At 43.0% G+C, this 20,224-nt stretch overlaps 1 protein-coding gene across 1 annotated transcript in view; it reads right to left on the bottom strand.

The window, feature by feature from the left end:
* The window catches only part of nrn1la (neuritin 1-like a), a 95,868-nt gene extending 77,972 nt beyond the window's left edge, over positions 1 to 17,896 (bottom strand). Inside the window, exon 1 of the mRNA XM_070972157.1 lies at positions 17,640 to 17,896. Coding sequence (XP_070828258.1) covers positions 17,640 to 17,697 — 58 coding nt within the window. The 5' untranslated portion in view covers positions 17,698 to 17,896. The remainder of the gene's footprint in view (positions 1 to 17,639) is intronic.
* Positions 17,897 to 20,224: the final 2,328 nt, after the last annotated feature.

The raw sequence follows: 20,224 nt of genomic DNA on the forward strand, positions 1-20,224 counted from the left end.
AAAGTGCCCAACTGTGTACTGTGTACCTGAATGTCCTGCTGGTGTGCCCTTGGGCAAAGCACTTCACCCTACAACCTCCATCCAGGGGCACAGAGCTGACCACAGCAATGCAGCAGCAGTTGGATCAATGGAGTGACGACCCCTCTGCTATGGACATGAATCTGACCAAAAACAATGTCAATCTGATAATACTCACACACACATAAACACACACTTGCATATACACATACAGACACACTCAGCTGATGTTCACAGTCCTGGCCACCAGTCGGTGCATTATTCAGCCTAAAAGCTTGTTAAGCAGACCTCACAACAGAGCTGTAATGAAAGATTGATGTGTAAAAAACAGTTTAGTTAGCCTGTGTTATGTAAAGCAATATAGCAGCAGTAGGAAGAGGGTATGAAAAAGCAGAGGGAGAGAAAGAGACAAGAGCTGAGAGGGAACTGCAACATAGACACAAGACACAGATAAAAACACTGACAAGGAGCAGAAGAAATGAGAAAATGAGTGACAATGAAAAAGAAACAGAATCCTCGAAAACCAGAGAGAATGAGAGAGTAAAAAAAAGCAACTACACAGAGAGTGATAGAGGGAGAGGTCTCAGACGAGTTAATGGACTTCCCCCTGAGGCATGAGCTAACGTCTCCAGTTGAGACACGAGTTACAACCTCATCAGACCAAACATAAGTCAGCAGACCGCAGTGGATTCCAGCACAGGGACAAACAGCAGCCCGCTGCACCAGGATGGACCAGCAAGACCGTCGTCATCCAGATACGCCTGCAGCGTGAGGCTGCCGCTCTGGAGTGAAAAGCATCTGCTCAAAAAAACACAACTGTTCAGCAAGTGAGAAGGTGCTGAAAATAAATCTCACGTTTCCTGTTTTATTTTGAAGGTTGTTTTCAGTTCCTGTTTTGTGTTGTCTTGTGTGGTGTCTTGACTTCCCTGTGTGTGACTGTTCAGTGACTACACCTGAGTCTAATTGTTCCACCCCTCGTGTGTGTATACATACCTGCCCATCCCAGTGTGTCTTTGTCAGATTGTCTGCGTCCTTGTGAGTAGCTTTCCAGCATTTTCTTTGTGTTTGTGATCTCCTCGTGTTTCGACCTGTTTTGTCTCTCGTTGCCTTTTGTCTAGCGTCTTGGTACTTTTGCCCGTCTTACTGATCTTCTGGTTTTTGACTCTTGCCTGTTTTTTTGTGACTCCCGAGTTTGCCTAGTGTTTTTTGTACTGCTGCCTTTTGGGCTGATATTCTGCGTACCGACTCGGACTGTCAATAAACGCCTCTTATCGTCCGCCTGTCTCTGGTCTGCTCTGTGGGTTCTCAGTTTGTCTGACATCACAAAGTTAAGCTTATTGTTTTTGATGGTTTAAAGCTAAAACTTTTGCATGTTCAACACATGAACTGCAGGTCCATGCATGGACCGTTTTCAAAGCATATCACAAGTTTAGAAAACTTATTTCAGGTAAGATAAGATAGACTTTATTTATCCCACAATGGGGGAAATTCACATGTTACAGCAGCAACAAGACAGAGAAGTGACAAGAAGTCAGAGGGCAAGAAGACAAAAAAATATTGCACAAGTGTTATATACCCTATGGTAATTTACAATATATACTATATGTACACACTTAGGTAATTTAAAAGTGATGATTGCACATGAAAACAGAGGAAAAATGTGATCAGGTTATCAGTACAACTTGCATTTGAGTGGATGTCATTGTGCACTGTTATACAGCGCAGTACAGGAAAGACCAGCGGTGGCGCTCCTTCCTGCACTGGGGATGTAAAAGTCTTGTGCTGAAGGAGCTGCTCAGGGTCCCCACAGTGTGGTGCAGGGGGTGGGAGGAGTTGTCCATGATGGATGTCAGCTTGGCTAACATCCTTCTGTCCGCCACCTCCTCGATGGAGTCCAGTGGGCAGCCCAGGACAGAGCTGGCTCTCTTAACCAGTTTGTTCAGTCTCTTCCTGTCTCTGTCTGTGCTGCCCCCTCCCCAGCACACTATGGCATGAAACACTGCAGAGGCCACCACCGTGTCATAGAAAGTCTGGAGCAGTCTCCTCAGCAGGTGACTGAGGTCCTTTGGCGTGTGCAGGGCTCTTTCATGCATTATTTCAGTCAATGGTTCCGTTCAACAGTATGAAAATCAATGTACAGATTTAAGATAAAGATTAAGATTTGAGATAAATAACCCAGCCAATGAAATGGTAATACTAATGGCCTTAACTTGGCATTATTACACTAGCCTGTTAGCCATTTTAATTATTTTTTAGGTGATAATTTGCCTTCACGACAACCGAGAAATTACTTGTTAAGGTTTAACGGTGTTAACTATGCAGCCTGAGAGCTAATGTTAATGTTACACTACTGCTATTAATAGTAATGTAACACTAATGCTGCATTGATGGATATTTTTATGTCAACAGGGGATCAAATGAAAGTTGCTTATATGGCATGTATTTCGATAGCTATGAAATACAGACCTTAGGACACATCTTTTTACAGTTGCATTTGAGTCCCCATCCTCATTAATATGATGTTTTGGTTGTTTTGTCATTTACGTTTATTTATCTAGTTATTTTCATTTCAATGTGTCCTATTTTAAATGTCCCTGTAAAGCAAAAATTGACTTTTTCACAGCAGACAGTCTGACTTGCAGACGGGGCGCAGGTGTTTCTAACATAGAGGATGGCTTAGTCTCCAGCAGTGTTTCAAGAAAGTATGAGTCATGTCAGTGATTAAGACAAATTCTTTAGTAATCAGCTATTATTGATCATATCATTGTTGTTGTTCTTTTTCATTTGTGTGCTTCCATGCTCCACCCTCCACTTCCTCGCTGCCTCTCTCTCTAAAGTCGGAGGAAATGAACCATGTGGTCCCATTGATCCAGCAGCTCACACATGCATGAAGTGCATGAAGAAGACAAAGTGGGAAGTATATTGTGGTGGACGGAGCCACTGACCCCCTTGTTGAGTTAATGAGCTTTTATTGACTCCAGCACCTGAAGCTGCTGCTGTAACTTATCACTGTTAGCACCTCACTCCCCAGACGCACAACACACAGGGGAGCGCGCACACACACACACAAGCAAAAACACACACCATCTGTTTGAGTGTGTAAAGATCCATGGAGACACAGGTACGCACACACACCTTCAGCTCTCAGTGTGTGAACGTGCAGCGGCTCCTGGGATTCAGAAACACAGAAGCGCTCATAAACCAACACGCTTCATAGTCTGAACTTCAAATGACGAACAGCTGAGATGTACAAAAACAACACTTTGACATCATTTGTGTCGTTTCAGATCACTCAGAATGTTCATTTAATGCTGGTTGATTTACACTGAGGCTGTTTACTCTGCAGCGCACTACATTTACTCATGCATGCATTTCATTTTGAGTGTCCAAATCCTGAGTACGACATTTATCCACAATATAGTGCCAAACAAGATTCCCACAGGGGGAATAAAAAAGCAGTGTGTGCGCCATGGCCACTACTTTCTGCCAACAATCCCACAGTGCAATGCAACACATTTTATAGATGCAAAAATGACTGTCGGTACCTGTCAGCGATTAGACAAAATGATGACTTTAAGTATCTGAAATCTCAATTTACTGCTCACTAAAGAGTAAACTGTCAAGTGTCTATTACAGCCTTGATTCCAACAAAGTTTGGACGCTGTGTAAAACGGAATTAAAAGCGGAATGCAATCATTTGCAGACAAATTGTGATTACTGACAACAGTTTAACAAAGTGTTCCTGAGCTCATGTATTAACATCCTTTATCCAATCATGTGTTCACAAAGTGGTGAACCTCTCTCCATCCTTGCTTGTGAATGACTGAGCCTTTCCAGGATGCCCCTTTCATACCCAATCATGACCATCACCTTTTACTAATCAACCTGTTTACCTGTAGAATGATCCAAACAGGTGTTTTTGGAGCATTCCACATCTTTCCCAGTCTTTGGTTGCTCATAGTACATATTTACAAAAATCAATGAAGGTCAAATATCAAATACATTATCTTTCGATTGAGTAGATGTTAAGAAGGATTCGCAAATGATCACACTCAGCGTCCCAGTTTTCAGGATTTTACCTTACTGCAGACTCTTTCTACAGCGCTGGGGGGGCGTGTCCTCCACCATGCCTTTGGTGCCTGCTGCCCTTTATCTCGAGGAAAGGGGCCTTTCTGTGTGTTCACCTGGGGTATCCTCCACAAAAAAACCCACTAAAAACATGCAAGAAGGTCACCACCTGACCGAATGGTGACAAAAGGAACTGGGTCCCCGGGCGCCGCTGTCGGCTGGCAGCCCACCGCTCCTGGTCTGCCACGGAGGAAGGACTTACCAGGATGGTAAGGAAGATGAATAATTTCACCAAAAGCATGGCGTTTGCATGTTGTGTGGTGATTAATAAAGTATGTCTTCTTCTTCTTCTTCTTCTTCTTCTTCTTCTTCTTCTTCTTCTTCTTCTTCTTCTTCTTCTTCTTCTTCTTTCTTTGCCAGGCATTTCTATTACTTTCCTATCAAGGCTGCTGTATGCCACTGCATTCAAGCCACAACAACCCGTTCCTACCTGTATTTGTACGTACACTGCAAGCTTCTACTGCAGACACTTTACATTTGTTGTAATGGGAAAGCCGATACTTTAGCAAGCTAACAAGACTAACTGCCAGCAGCTGCCTGTCCAAACAGAAAACAGGCCAACCCTGCGTCACTCTTCATCTCCATGCTTTTCTTAAGTGCTCACTAGCTGGAGAAAGCCCCCCTACAGAGTCACTCTGGTTTTGGAACAAGCTTTGTCCGCTTGGCGTTTTGCCTCCTTATAATTGCGTTTTTTTGGCGCTGTGTCTGCCATCTTTGTAGCTTTCTAATATTCCATCTAGCACCGTTGTTCCACATGGGGAAGAAAATATTGGAAGCTCTTATTAGCAAATTGTAACCCAATACAACACCGTCACAAAGTATAGCCTAAAGTACTGATCAAAAGCTCTCTGGCACACTCACTATGTACATATTCATATTTTCAAGCTAAAAAATCAGCATCCACACAAACACAGCGATGGAAGGCAAACAGCAACAGGCAAAAGCGCAATGTTGATTGCTGGTTTACATCGAGCCCGTGCTGAGTGAAGCGAGCTATGCTGTTTGTTTAATCTCTTTTTGAAATTATTTCTTTACAGATGATGATGCAAAACATATAGATATCTACTACTACTACTAATAATAATAATGATAAATGACATAAGTAAATAAATTCATTAAAAAGAACAAGAACATGCGAGGGAAAAAGAAAATACTGTGTACGCACATACTGTATGCATAAAATAAATAATTTTAACAGCTTCAGTCTCCAAAAGGACAGCAGCTCAGAGTGAGAATGATCTGCTTCAGCAGGGTGTGTTTCAGTGAGGATTTGTGATGGATGCTCTTCTTTGTCGTCATACTGAGCTAAGAACATCGCAGTTTTACATTTGCTGCCATTGACAGGAAGCGAAACGCAAATCTTTCATCACTAAAGATGAAAGGTGTTCCCTCGCTGACTCCTTGGGTCTGAAGCTTCACCTCTATTCCCTTTAGGCCACATACACTCACGCACACCAGCTCACAAACAAGCTGCTGCCTGAGCACCTCTAATGTACACAGTATGGAAATCTAATCCTACACTTCCTGTCCCAGGGGCCGCATGTGTTGTGCGTTGTTATGGATCCATACAGCAATGTATACGCATGTATTAACTATTACACAAGACTGTGAGCAGATTCTTTTAAATTCTGTGACTCAATAATTAGCTCTGTTTGTATGTGTGTGTGATACTGTTGTGCGATAACCTGGGGACGTGTTGATAAATGTGTTCATTTTCATCCACATTTACATTTCAGAGCACTGACTTATTAGGAGTGAACCTCTGGCTGTGCCACTTTATCAACACATTTGCATATCTGTGTATTTACCGCCATATGTAAGTGTTTCTGAGTGTGCGTACCATATGACCATCTGCAGTGATTCAGCCTGTTAGCTGCTTTGGCCAGTCAGCAGGTTTCTTTCGACTCTGCTGACCAGTGTTTCAAAGAGCGCCTATTACCCTAACATAATGTGACTGTTTGTAGATTGCTTATGTGATTATAGCATCCTTTAAGTTATTGTGATGGCGCAGGTTCTTGTTGGAGACTGAAAATCCCGGTGCAGTCTGTGTGCTGCTTTCGGCTCATTCACTCTGTATCCCTTCCCCGCAGACACCGGCTTTAAAGTTGCCTTCATGCCTACTCTCGTCACAGATGTGTAGCCATTGTAAGGTCTGATCACGACAGCATTCAGTCCAGCAATATGCCATCTAAAAATAGATTCATTTCAATGGAACAGCCAGTTGATGTGCTCACAGGGGTGAAGCTGTTGACTAGTTTAACCACTGCAATAAGATGTGGCAAGAGAAGTTGATGTCCCACAAACATATGCCAAAGCACCGCCCACCCTGGGGCCTCTCTCTATCCTCTGTCTGTCAATACCTCATTCCAGATGTTCTGGATGTGGATCTTCGGCCTCTAGCAGATTCAGTCTTGCCTCTTGTCTCTCTCTCTCTCGTGTGCATGTTGTCCTTGTCTCTCTCGTCCTATGTGTTTTTGTTTCCTTCCTCCTGCCTGTGTGACTGCTCTGCTTGAGTTTGCCTTTTGTGTGTTTTGTGTAGTCTGTCCTCTTCCAGGTCTCATGTCAGCTCTTATCTGTTTGGCAACAAGAACGTCCTCTTGGATACATATTCTCCATTTATGTTGACAATCTATTTATAATTTTCTCATCCTGGTGGTCTGTACTGTTCATTCTTAAATGTTTTTTTGGGGGGGATATAGAGCTACAGTATAGAGATAAAACTGAAAAAACTGATGTTTTGCAGTCATGACATAGGAGTAGACAGTACGAATATGTTGCCTTGAATTAATGCTTGTCATCTGTTGTCTGGTAAGCAAACAGAGAGACAAGTCGATACTATCTCACCAAGCTTCCAGCGACACCTACATGCATTTCACAACGACTCAATTCAACTTCCTGCAGCAAATATGCTACATCACAACAAAGACTACTACAACAAACACATGTCAATACAATGACTCTTATTTTACAAATGAATGAGATGATGATGTCAAAGACGTGATGAGCACCTGGGGAGAAGGCACCATTCAAGGGAAGCTGGAATCAGCTGCAGGGAATCTAGCTGCGTACCAGAAGATATCGCAGTGCTTTTAAACAACTAAGGATGTACCACATGCTCTACAGGTGCAAGGAGATGCTGATGAAACTCAATCAAGGACCATGCTTCTCTTTTGAACTACCTTGCATGTATTTCTAAAGCATATTTGAACATCAGATACAAAGGAAAAGAACTGAGCGCCAAAGCCTCACAAATTCTTAAAAGTTCAGGTTATGTAAAGGACACCAGTTGTTGAATTCTTGCCATGCAAAAACACTATATGTGTCTAAGCGTCTATGTAGGTTGGCTTAGTTGTGAACAACTCAGGCATAGACAAATGTGTCTCCCTCAACCTTCACTTCTTTGAAGAGTTTAGTTTGATTTTCCTGTTGGCTTGTTTTTCTCTTTCCTTTGACTGTGTCTGGTTTAACTGTCTGGTTCTGAAGGAGTCTGCAGTTGATCGTGTTCTTTCTTCTTCTCTTAGGCTCACAGCCATGAACCTGGACGCTGTCCATGTGATGTTCCCCTCCATCCCACAGACATGCAGGCGTTCATGCATGCAAGCACACAAAAGCGAACACACATATGTACACGGGAACAGGTGCAGGCCTGCATATATGCTCATCTGCCGAGGCATGCGCATCTTTTTTTCATGCTCATGTCACTTCACATCCTCACAGGTTTGGAACATTTATTCAAACAACTTCCTCCGTCGTCTATAGCAGGATGCACACAAACAAAAACACAAGAAAAGTACTTTAAATGAAATAAACTGCTCAGGAAGCTGCAACAGAAAAGTTGCTGAATACAAATCAGTAATATGAATCATCTTAATAGAATAGTTCAGTGTTTTCTGAAACAGGGTTATTTGCTGCCCTTCCAAGAGTCAGATGAGAAGGTTGATATCAATCTCTCTTTGGAAAGTATGGAGCCAGAGCAAGGGGCCAATTAGAATAGCTTAGCATAAAGATAAAGTTTGGGGATACAGCCAGTCTAACATGACAGTCTTACATGTCTCATGTTTTTGTTTGTACATATTTTAACTGTGGACAGAGCCAGATGGTTTCAGCTTAAGATAGGCTAACCATATCCTATGTGTGTGTGTATATATATATATATACATATATACACACACACACACACACACACACACACACACACACACACACACACACACATACATATATATATATATATATATATATATATCGCTCACAACTTGTCTTTCAGCAGCAGGCAGCTGTTGTCACTAAACCTACTGCACACTACCTGCTCAGCACCAAATGGCAATCAGACATTCAGTAGTTAGCAACTAGCTGATGAACACACTGGAGCATTTAGCTGATTAATTCCCTCAGAAGTTGGTAGAGACTAAACCTGAGCAAGGAGATGCTAAATGGACTGCATTTAAACCACTCAAAGCACTTTAAAACACGTCACCATTCACCCATTCACCCATTCACACGCACACTGATGGCAGCAGCTGTCTGGTCGCCTTTCTATCCAAAGCATCCCATGATGATGATTCTGTGCTCGCCCGTTCACTCAAACCGCTGACCCTCTGATTAGCGGGTGACCCACTCCACCTCCTGAGCCATGGCTGCTTCACAGGAGAGTGATCATTGAGTTCACATTTGTCAAAAGGCCAGAAACACAGCTCTAAATGAATGCTGATGAATGCTCTGCTGGGTGGTTATATAGGCTGTGTTTGCTAACACATTAGCCATAATAAGTGTTACAGGTGATACATTACTGCAGCTTTAAAACCACACCAGCACACTGTACACTCCAACCAGTCTGCTCCTGCTCACACTCAGGGCCATTTTGCATCAGCAGCTGACTGAAGTGTTGCTGTGAAATGCTCTGCCCATCAGGGATAAAATGAGACGATTATCAATCTAAAGATGCTACATAATCTGGCCATTTATTACACTAACAGGCTTTATCACATTTTCAGCCCATTTAGAGGGATGCCTGATTACATTTTGAATAATGACGACATCAACGGTTGCTACATGCCCCCTTGTCTTTGTTTACACTGCTGATGCACTCAGAGAAGTCTTCCCTTGAACCTGTGTGAGAAACAGATTTCCACCTTGTTCGTCCTTCACAAAACAGCAGCTTTTCTGTGTACTCTCTCTCTCTTTTTCATTTCTGTCTTTCTGTATCTCCCCGGTGATTTTATTCAAAGTTTCCAGAGTTGGAGGAGCTTCAGCAGGATCTCTTTTGTTGACTTCAGATCTTATTAAATTGAATTGTCCGGAGGCTGTGGTCAGTGATCCATGATGGTTCGCCTTTTTCTGACAGGCCTGATAAATACAGGTCCTGATCTCTCTCAATGTCTCTATTCTTCCCTCCTCCTCCTTCTCTCCATCTTGTTCTCGCCATCCTCTCTCTCCACTTGCCCTCTGCCTCTCTTACTCACCTCCATAACACTTCTCTTACTTCTCTGCTGTATTGTGTTCCTGTAAACTACATTGCTTTTTTCACTTTTATCTCTTTCTCTTGCTTCCCTCAGACTGAAAGCTAATGCTCTCTGCACTCCTTCCCTATAGAATTGTGTATTTGTGTGAGTGTGTGTGCGTGAGCTCCACTGACCTTGGACACACAGTGCTGCCCTCCTTGCAAATAACCTTCCTATATGCCCTCTGCACACACTGGGGTATGAAGAGTGTTTGCATGTGCGTGTGCATGCGTGTGTGGTATACACACACACCCACCTATATATGCAAATTACATGCACTTGGATTAAAACTTTGGTTTCATAAGCTACATGCCAGCATACACACACACAACCACACAGTGAGAACAGGATATGAATTAAATTACACTGATTATAATAGAGGACAGTGACTCCCTCATACAGTATATATGTGGATGCATGCAATACAGCATCTTAAAACTGTGTGTGTTCCCTGTAATGTAAATCCTTGAATTTTAGAGTGTAGACTTGGGTTAAGGTTAGTGTAAGGGGTAGATTAGGCCAGTTGTGGTTATGGTTATGGTTAGGCCAAGCCCCCAAGACATGAATGTAAGTCTATGAAATGTCCGTAAAAGCAAAGGAAATACGACTGCGTGTGTGTGAATATTCATGCTCAGTGTAGTTTGGGGATGAGGAGAAGAGAGTCATGCTCTGCTGGTGTTTTCTTACTCAGTATTTGTTAGAGGAACACTGATACACACACACACACACACACACACACACACACACACACACACACACACACACACACACACACACACACACACACACACACAGCTTGTTTAAATGGTCTTAATCCAAACCTTTCTTCGTGTGACATGTGTACACATAGAAACTGTCACCCTTTATTTACATGTGCGCGCGCGCACACACACACACGCACACACACACCCCTACATCAACAATCCCCTTTGAGGAGATCAAGAAGAAAGTGCAGGTACAGAAAAAAATGGAGAACACTAATGTGTGCATGTTACATGTGTGCATATGCTGTTGATGTATGTGCTCATTGTGTTTGTTGGTTAAAGATTCAAGCGTGTCCTCGGATAGGTTGAGTACTTGTGAAAGATTTAAGACCCACTGACTGTTTGCAAAATCTGCGTGTGTGTACGTGGTTACATATCACTCTCCTAACCACACATATCTCGACAGGAAAGGAGAGCTGAACATTACAGCAAACGTACAAGGACACGGAGGAGGAGACGGGGGAGAGGATGGCTACATCACAGGCAGACGGTGTGTGAAGAGGACGAAAGACAGGCTGAAAGAGCAAAACAGCAAGAAAAGATAAAACATGGAAGCAATGCGGAAATTGGGAAAAGAGGTGGAAATTTGGAAAGACTCCGCTGATTGTTTGATTCCAGCATAAGAATGACAGACTCCACCACTACCAATAGAAACTACTGCAAAGAGAAATAAATATTGAATGTCAGTGCATTGAATGGCTATTACTGACAAAATTCCAACCATAAATAGCATTACAAATGGGATTTGGGATTATTCCTTTAAAGCAGCTAAACCGAACAATCACACTACAGTATGAAAGGGGTTGCTTGTAGAGATGAACCTGCAGAGAATTACCATCAGCAGCTTTAATGTACTTTATTATGAGTCTCACCTCGATGTTTTGCTGTCCAGCCAAAAACTTTACTGTTTTGGTTCACTCTCATGGCTCTCATAGCATGGTTTTTGGGCCACAGCAAGAAAAAAAAGAAAAAAAAAAGAAAGAAAGACATAAAGTCATATTATGTTGTGACGTGAAGAAATTCATATGTTGGAAAAGTTAAAATCAAAGATCTAAGAAAGAAACCTCACTACACGCTAACTGCTTAGCACCAAACAGCAGACAGACACAGTTAGTGACCAGCTACTGAATATAGTGGAGCATTTAGCAGCTAAAGAGCCAGATATTTCCCTCAGGAGTTGTGAGAGACCAAAAACAGAGCTTAAAGAGAGTGAATTTTAAATTCACTTTCATTCGGAGGCCAGAAAAACAACTCAAAATGAACAGCAACATTGCTTCATAATTGCTGGATGCGTAAATAAGCAACAATTGTTATGTTCATTTTAAGGTTCATGCTTTTATTTTGGAGTCTACTACATGCTCCGAAAAGTCCAGAAGCTCTGACTGGTCAGCTCTGGCAGGCCTGAGCAGGCGTTACCCATCAGCACAGCTGTTTTTACAACAGCAGCTGTGCTGGGGGGCGTGGCTGAGGGCGGTGACTGTATAGTGACATCACAACCTTATGGAAGTCCTAACAGCTCATTTAAAGGCGCCATTTTTGAATAAGAGCTATATGCATTCCTCAGTGGATTGATATATGATATGTATCTATACAGCACCTTGACCTGCTTCATGTTTTCTACAACATGGGACCTTTAAACCCGGAATTACCATACTGGCTATCACATCTAAGCTGACAGCAGTGCTTTCAGTCCCCAGGGAGCAGAACTCCGACGCAGTGAGCTGCTGATTTGGTAAGTGACACTGATGATTCAGTCCACTAATGTTCACCTTAAGGATTGATCAGGCTGAAGTGAAGTAAGGAGATGACACGTGCAGCTGCTACCTGCTTCATCTTGTAAAATCAGGACATACAGCGTACATCGTCATGGTGATCTGAGTTCAAACCAAAAGTTATAATGGTGCCAGTGAATATAGAAACTGTACAGTTACTGGGTGATGATCGAGGTTAAACTATCATTATCACCATTTTCTACAGCTCAGCATCTTTTTTACGGAGACATATCAACATTAGGTTCAACAAAAAAAACAATGAATCCTGGAAATAAAGCAGCTCTGTTTTAATTTGAAACATGTGACATAGCATGTGTGCTATCAGATTTATCAACAGTTGTGAATCTCTGTTGAAGAAGATGAAGGGAGGACGGAGAAGAGTGAAAAAAGAGTTGGAGGAGATGATGAAAGAGGCAGAAGCAGAGAAATGAGGGATGGAGCAAGTTTAAAATAAAAAGGAACAGGAGTGATGGCATAGAGATGAAAATGACTGCAGAGACACGAGAAGTAAGAGAAGAGGAAACGAGGTTTGCTGCAAGTGAGGAAGGAAAGACGACGGCGATGGAGGAAGTAGGAGGGAAACGGGAAGGAAGAAGGGGATGGAAATAGTGCGCAGTGTGGTGGACATAGCTGTGTGTGTGTTTGAGGTGTGTGTGTTCGGTAGTAGAGACTGCGATCTTTGAGAGATGGATGGGGAGGAAAGAAGAGAGGAAGGAAGGATGAGGAGAGGAAGCACAGGCAGTTTTCCATGAGACTTTTAAAACCTATTTTAATGAGGAATCTTCCACTTCATGTGTCTGCGCTGCAGTTTAAAAAAAAAAAAAAAAAAAACACCTCGAAATCACTGCAGTCAAACCACTGAGAGGGAACTTAGAGAGAGAAGTTAGCAAGCGTTTCCTGAGGAGAACAATTAAAAGCTGAATCTAATCTCCCTCTCGCCCATGGACTGCTTTTAATGTGATTATTGGGGCGCTGATGACGCAGAGCGGAGACTAGCACCCAGGGGACCCTCTCCGTGTCTCTGGTCCTCATGCTTGCAGCTTTTCGAGCAGAGACAGAGGAGACAAACAGAAAACTGATACACAACTGGAGAGAAGACTACGAGGCTCCCTGCGTTCTAATAAGAAATACAGCACGTTTGATACTATGACTCTGAGGTGGAGTTAAAGGAACAGTTGGACATTTTGGGAAATGTGCTTACTCACTTTCTTGCTGAGAAAGTGAGAGATGAGAATTTGATATCACTCTCATGTCTAAACAGAAAATATGTTACTCTGTGAGGTAACTTTGGCCTAAGTGAAGGAAAACGACAAGGCAACTACGCGACCGATTCACCTCATCTGTCGGACGAGCCAAGTACGAATTCTATCTGCGTGCCACGACTGGAAATCTGAATAAACCCCTGAAATTCTGGACAGTTATCAAATCTATTTCACTGGACTGTTTTAATGAGCACTTCATTGCCTCTGGTTCCCTGTTTAACCAGTTCCTACCTTTGAAAACTCTGCCTTCTTCAGACATGACTATAGATAGTATTTTCGATGGTCAGCCCTGTTATTTTGTTCCTTTCTCTGATGAACTTCAGAGAGTTCTCACATTGCAAACAACTATAGGCCTATTTTCAACTTAACAGCCTTGTTGAAGGTCCTTGAGGGATTTGTAAATGGTCCACCAGAGAAGCTCCTGAGTGCTAATAACATTCTTTCACTGTAACACTCTGGCTCCAGGAAACAACATAGTACTATCGCGACATGCCTTAAGGTTGGTAACAAAATAAATGATGTACCGCTCCTTTCATCAGTCTCTCAAAGGCCTTCAGTACAGTCGACCATCTTACCACCTGCTCAACATTGACTCAGATTTGATGGCATGTCCTCCAGTGTGTGACAGGTTGCTTTTGTTAACTATCTCTGTTAACTTGGACTTGAACTTTTAATTTATTGATCCCAATTTGGGAAATTCTTTAAACAGCCTGGGTCAAAAGGTTGCTCATGCAGTTTCGCGTTTACCCTGATGAAACTGTGATTTACAGCTGTGCTGGTGCCATTGCTCAAAAAATTGCCTTTCGTATTGTTGAATCATGGTTGTCTGAAGGCATTAGCTGCTCTTCCTAACTGTAACCTTACAAGGCAGATCAGATCAGATTACAAGAACCTCGTAATAGGTGGCACAGTGGAATTGTGGTAACATTGTCGCCTCACAGCTAGAAGGTCCCGGGTTCGATTCCCGCTGTGGGCGCCGGGGGCGTGTCCCGAGGAAAGGGGGCCTTTCTGTGTGGAGTTTGCATGTTCTCCCCGTGTTCAGCTGGGGTATCCTCCATAAAATATACCCCCACTAAAAACATGCAAGAAGATCACCACCTGACCAATGGTTACGAAGAGCTGGGTCCCCGGGCGCTGCTGTTGGCTGGCAGCCCACCGCTCCTGGTCTGCCGCGGAGGAAGGACGGACCAAGGATGGGTTAAACACAGAGAAAATAATTTCACGGAAAGCATGCCGTGTGCAACTAACTGTGTGATGTGATAATAAAAGTATGCTTCTTCTTCTTCTCTCTAATGACACTGAAGCTCAGCTTAGTTCTGTTTTATCTTGGTTGAGGTTACGTTTATTCTCTTGCTTGACAACAGTGATCCGTTGTGCATGCACACCTCAGAGCTCATTGGCCTTCACTGGCCTTGCATAGACTCACTCACCGGTACATATCTATTTACAAATCCATCCTTGCACTGCTCCCCCCTTAATTCGTGGGTATATCTCAATTAAAACTAGCAAGGAGTGCTTAGGCTCAAATGATACCCTCTTACTCTGCGTCTGGAATGGGAAAACAGGCCTTTATGTTCTCTGCCCCTGCAGCCTGGAACCGCTTGCAGACACATCTGCAGCAAGATCCCAATTAGGGCATTCAGAAATGTAGTGAAGTGCTTGGTGGCATAATTCAATTGGAATTTGCAATTGCTTCCTTAGCTTGATCTTCCTCCTCCTGTCTGTCTTCTTAGGCGTGTGATTCTGTGAGCTGATACTGCATGTTTGGGGTTGTTGGAGTTTTTGTTTCCGTGTGTTTGGTTTGGAAAAATGTAATGTATATTTTGTTTTGTGTGTTTTTAATGTTTGCCTGTAAGCTCCTTGAAATACTGTAATGCAGCCAGGGCTCAATGGGACCTACCTGGTGAAATAAGGCTTTAGTAATAATAATGAAAGAGACATGTAAAGACAACCTTAAACCTGAGAGCACAGCTGCCATTCAACCGTGTTTTTTGTCCTTTTAAGTGCCTGTTTTGGTGCACATATTCAGCAGATTAAACGTTCTCATGGCTCTGCATCAAAGCATTTCTTTTCCCTTTGAGAGACTTTAAGAAAAATATCTTTTTGTAACATTCGCGTAAATATCAATAGTGAGAAATTCATCTCGCAAGACCGAGTGCAGACCTAAAAGACACACTGGGAAGACTTCCTCTACACTGATGCACCCCTGCATGACACATAGGAATAGAAGCTCTGTGCTGTAAAGATCCATAGTGATCAAAGGCAGCTATAAAAACTGCAGCAGTAAATAAGAAGAAAATCTAAAGTATAGGATTTTATTCATCTTTGCCAATTTTAATAGCTGTCTGTCTCTTTCTGATAGCTTTTTGATCTTCACACAAGGTATTTGAGGAATTTCTGACTGAGGACTGAGTCAAAGGTGACGAGAAGAACTACTCACGGACACACCAACCCACACATCAACACACTCTCTCTCTCACACACATGCACAACTAGATAGGAACAAAGAAGGAGCTTCATGTAAAAATATCAGCCCATATTAATACATAACAAGCCTATTCTTTCGCTGTGTCAGTAGCATGAGGGACAGAGTGAGTGCATGGAGGAGATGACAGACATCATCATCATCAGCTGCAGCTGCAGCAGCAGCAGCAGCAGCAGCAGCAGCAGCAGCAGCAGCGTTTCTTCATCAGGTTCAGACGCAGGGCTGAAAGGAGTCTCCAGAGACTCTGCTGAGCAGAGGAGGGGGACAGATGCGATTCATTCATCATTTATCTCCATCGGTGGGGCAGCTTTTTCTTTCCCCCTGATGGTGTCACTCCCCCATGGGACCACCCATCCACCGCCTCATCTTCATCGCTCTGACATCAGCAGGGGTGATGATCAATGATGATAAAGATGATGATGATGATTTCAAACATATACTATAGTTTAAAGTAACGCAGCATGTTTGTTCATTTAATGAGCCACTCACCAATTTTACACATCACGTTCAGCTTACTCGTCAAGAAGCTCGTGAGAACTGTTTTGTAATTATCTTCTGTGGCTCTGATGGGAGCTTTCCAAAGCAGTGTGGTGTAATGGTGATGTAGTCTGGTTATTGCAGCCTGACTTTGAAACTATTAGAATTTTAACAGTCTTTTTTTACAAGCATGTTGGCATTTACCATCTAATTTAAGTCACATTATGGGAAATGTAGGATCTTTTTTCATTTGTTCGTGTGACCCATTCTAGGGTCTAAAGGTCAGGATATCTCAGTTCTCAATTCTGGTCCTCGGGCCCCCCTGCCCTCCATGCTTTGGATGTTTAGATTCAAATGAGGCCACTGCAGAGCTTGGTGATAACGAGCCACTCATTTGAATCAGGTGTGGTGGAGGAGGGAAACATCTAAAGCATGCAGGGCGTGGGGTGGGGGGGGGGGGGATCTAAAACTCTGGTGCATTGATTTTGACCATTCTATCTTCAAACCATCTCTTGAGGCTGGAGTGTCCTTTTAACCTAGCATAGATCACTTCGATAAACTTGAAAGATGATAGGTGGGAACCACAAGATGAACCTCTACTATCAGCTTGCTTATCTAACTTGAACGCATCTGCCACTGCTGCACTCTTCCTGTCATGTAGAAGTTACCTGACCGAGCTAAGATATTACAGGCTCAGGGGAAATGATCTTTCATTCCCCTCCAGCTGCTTGTCAGCAGCACTTCGTCGCGTGTGTGTGAAGAGAGAGATGCAGCCAGGTCGCACTCAACGAAACTCATGACGACAGTTTGCGTAATGATCCGGTAACCAACTTTGGGAGCAGATACACTCCCACAGGAGCACTCAGCGTGCTGCATCCACCACCTTCAGGGTGTTTTTGTTTTTTTTTATCACCTCTCCCTGCTCGGATCGCTCCTGCAGCGGCAGCACATGTTCCGCGGATGCTGGACATTAATGTTGGAAGCTACGGGACCCTCTAAGTTAGAGTGCACAGAGGTGCAAGTCTGGGAGACTGGGGGTCGGAGTCTATTGCAGAGGAGTATCTGTATAGTTAAAGAGCAGGCATAGTAAAGCACTAATGGTCCAGATCTGCATCGTTACGCACAACTACTCGCAGCCAAAACTACTTTAAAAATTCCCGTTACTGCAGTGGAGGCTGTGCACTGTTCAGAAATACGAGTTCCAATCAAATCACTGTGTTTCCGGTACTTACTCAGCAGCAGAGCAACAGGCAAGAAGAGGAAGCACGCAGAGTTCATCAGAGATGCCATGCTGACCCGACAAGTCGTCCTCCTTCCCTCACAAATTTCAGCTTTGCGCCGGAATTCCCAAGTTGTCCTTACCGAAGAAGAAAAGGCAGGCCACACTGTCCCGCTCGCCAGTGCTGGTCAAAGTGTTTCCCTGCTGTCCTCAGCTCAGCTCTGTACTCCAGTGTGAGAGCATCCACAGCGCGCTCACCCGCTCCTCATCCAGGGGAGGGCGCGTGCGTGCCGAGGAGGAGGAGGAGGAGGAGGAAGGAAGGAGGAGGAGGAGAGTCCACGGTGAGCTGCACATGTGCCCAGGCGTGGTGTGGATGGACAGGTGGATGCTGGGGATCTGGAGAAGCAATCAGGTGCTTTCGTCTAATCAGCAAAATATACTCTGCAGAACAAACGCCCCAGTGGTTAATATACGACATTATCAGATGGTTGTAGCTGGTGACCAAACTACTTTCTTGGCTGTTAGGCAGTCTGGAGAGGCGCTTGAGAGGAAAGAAGCCACAATTTTATTTTCATTTGTCTGACTTTCCCCGTTTGAGCATTGAACAGATGAACAATGTTTGAAAGGTGAAATGTCTCTCAGGTAGAGCCGCGAACACCTCATCAACAGGGGCCCCAACCAGCCCTGCTTTTTGGTGAGGGGTCATTAGTCAAAAAGGGAGGAATCATTGCTTTGATGCCTAATGTGAAGCAGTTTATTTTTCCTGAAAAGTTGCTTAAGTGCAAGGTTTGAAATACATTATTTGACTCTATACTGTTGTATAATAACAGAGTAAAATAGCAAAAAATGGAAATATTTGCTCCCCGAAACTGTGCATAAGAATAATACTTCAGTGTATTTAGTTACTTTTAAATGCACATGAACAAGGCTGTGAATCCTCTTCTTCAGGACGGATGCTAACGCTGTCTCTGGAGGGAGAAGACCGTCGGCCACTCAGGCTGCTGTAGGAAGCAGCTCGCTTGAACTTTGGCTCTGGACTTTTTCCAGGAAGTACACAACATACAAATAAAGACAAAAAATTGAGCAAGTCTTTTTATTCCAAAATGTTTAGGGTAAAAGAAACTGTAAAAGATACAACTTAACCATCCAAGCAGAGGGAAGTGAACACAATGGAAAGCAAAAAAAAAACATGTGTCATGTTTGTCCCTCACAGCTCCCACTCTGGGGGGAAAGCAGGAGTCAGCCTGTACTTCTACTCAGAGAACAATAAACCAGGGTCTAGAACTGAAAGGTGAAGGTGGTCAAAACAGAAGGTTGTCTGAGCACTCCAATCAACTGTCTCGGTAGCCAAATGTCTGCAAACAAAACATACAGAATCTCCTCTGCTGTGTGAGCTTTAACTGAAGTTCCAGCCACAAATGACCTTTTAATGACATAAATGCTTGGAGAGGTTAAATGGAACTGCTATGGGGTAACGCTTGAACATTACAAGTTGTCTAAAGGCTTAAACGGGATCAAATGTCAAAGTAAAACATGGAGAATGCTATAAGGCACTTGCTAGACAAATCCAACTTAAGAGATTCTAAACACAGAGGTCAAATGAACAGAACTTTTATTTTACAATCAGCTTAACGGGCTGGCCACCCTGCAATTAAACCACGTGTGTAAATGGGCTGTACACAAATTATCATACACTTTCATCACACCTTTAAGATGAACAAATGGTGCACTTACAACCTAAAGGCAGGCTTTCCAATGTTTGGTTAAACAGATACTATAAGAACAGGAATGATTTCTGAACTGAAAACCTAAACGAGCAGGGAGAGTTTCTGCAGTCCAACTAAGTGCTGCCTCCTACAGTCTATGAGAAGTAACTGCATGTTAAGTTCACAAACAATATTTGGAACATCCTGATAAAATAACATCAGTAACCAGTATGTTTAAGAAGTGATTTATCATGTATTATAACTAGTTTGACAACTCTTAAAGCAAGTATACAAGTCTTACAAATACTAAATGTTTATATAAAAAAAGGGACTGACATACAGAAGAAAACATGGGGAGAAATCTATCGATTTACAGGACAGAGCTGTACACATGGACGGCTGCCAGACTCGACGCTGGGCTCCAAACATTTCAGATTTCGCAGCCGAATTCTTTTCAGCCTGGAGGATCTTCGCAAATATTTGTTGCATGTGAAAAATGTTGTTTCTCGTCCTTTAATCTTGTCTCCTTCAATCTTTAATTTGTGGAAACAAGGCCAGGTGGAAAAGGTATAATGAGATATGCTTTTCATCCTGAATACTTCAAACACAGGAATAAATTCTGTTAACTTTCGGTGAAACAACTCAATGTGTTGATCCTCTTCGAAGCAAAGAGAAAGACTTGGCCTGGCAAGGTTGGTGTCTCCAACCTATTAAGAAATAACTGAAAGGAAATATGCAACCAACATAAAATGGCTTTGGATGTTACATACTTTTGGTTGCTGGGATTAGCTCTGTTGTTGAAAAGAACTGAACTGAGGACAGCGTAATCCTGCAGCAGCTGAATTCCAAGTTGGCTCTTGTGAGGATGCTGGTTTGTATTTTTAAAAAACAA

The sequence above is a fragment of the Chaetodon trifascialis genome, chromosome 10 (assembly GCF_039877785.1).
Source record: "Chaetodon trifascialis isolate fChaTrf1 chromosome 10, fChaTrf1.hap1, whole genome shotgun sequence".
Lineage (NCBI taxonomy): Eukaryota > Metazoa > Chordata > Actinopteri > Chaetodontiformes > Chaetodontidae > Chaetodon > Chaetodon trifascialis.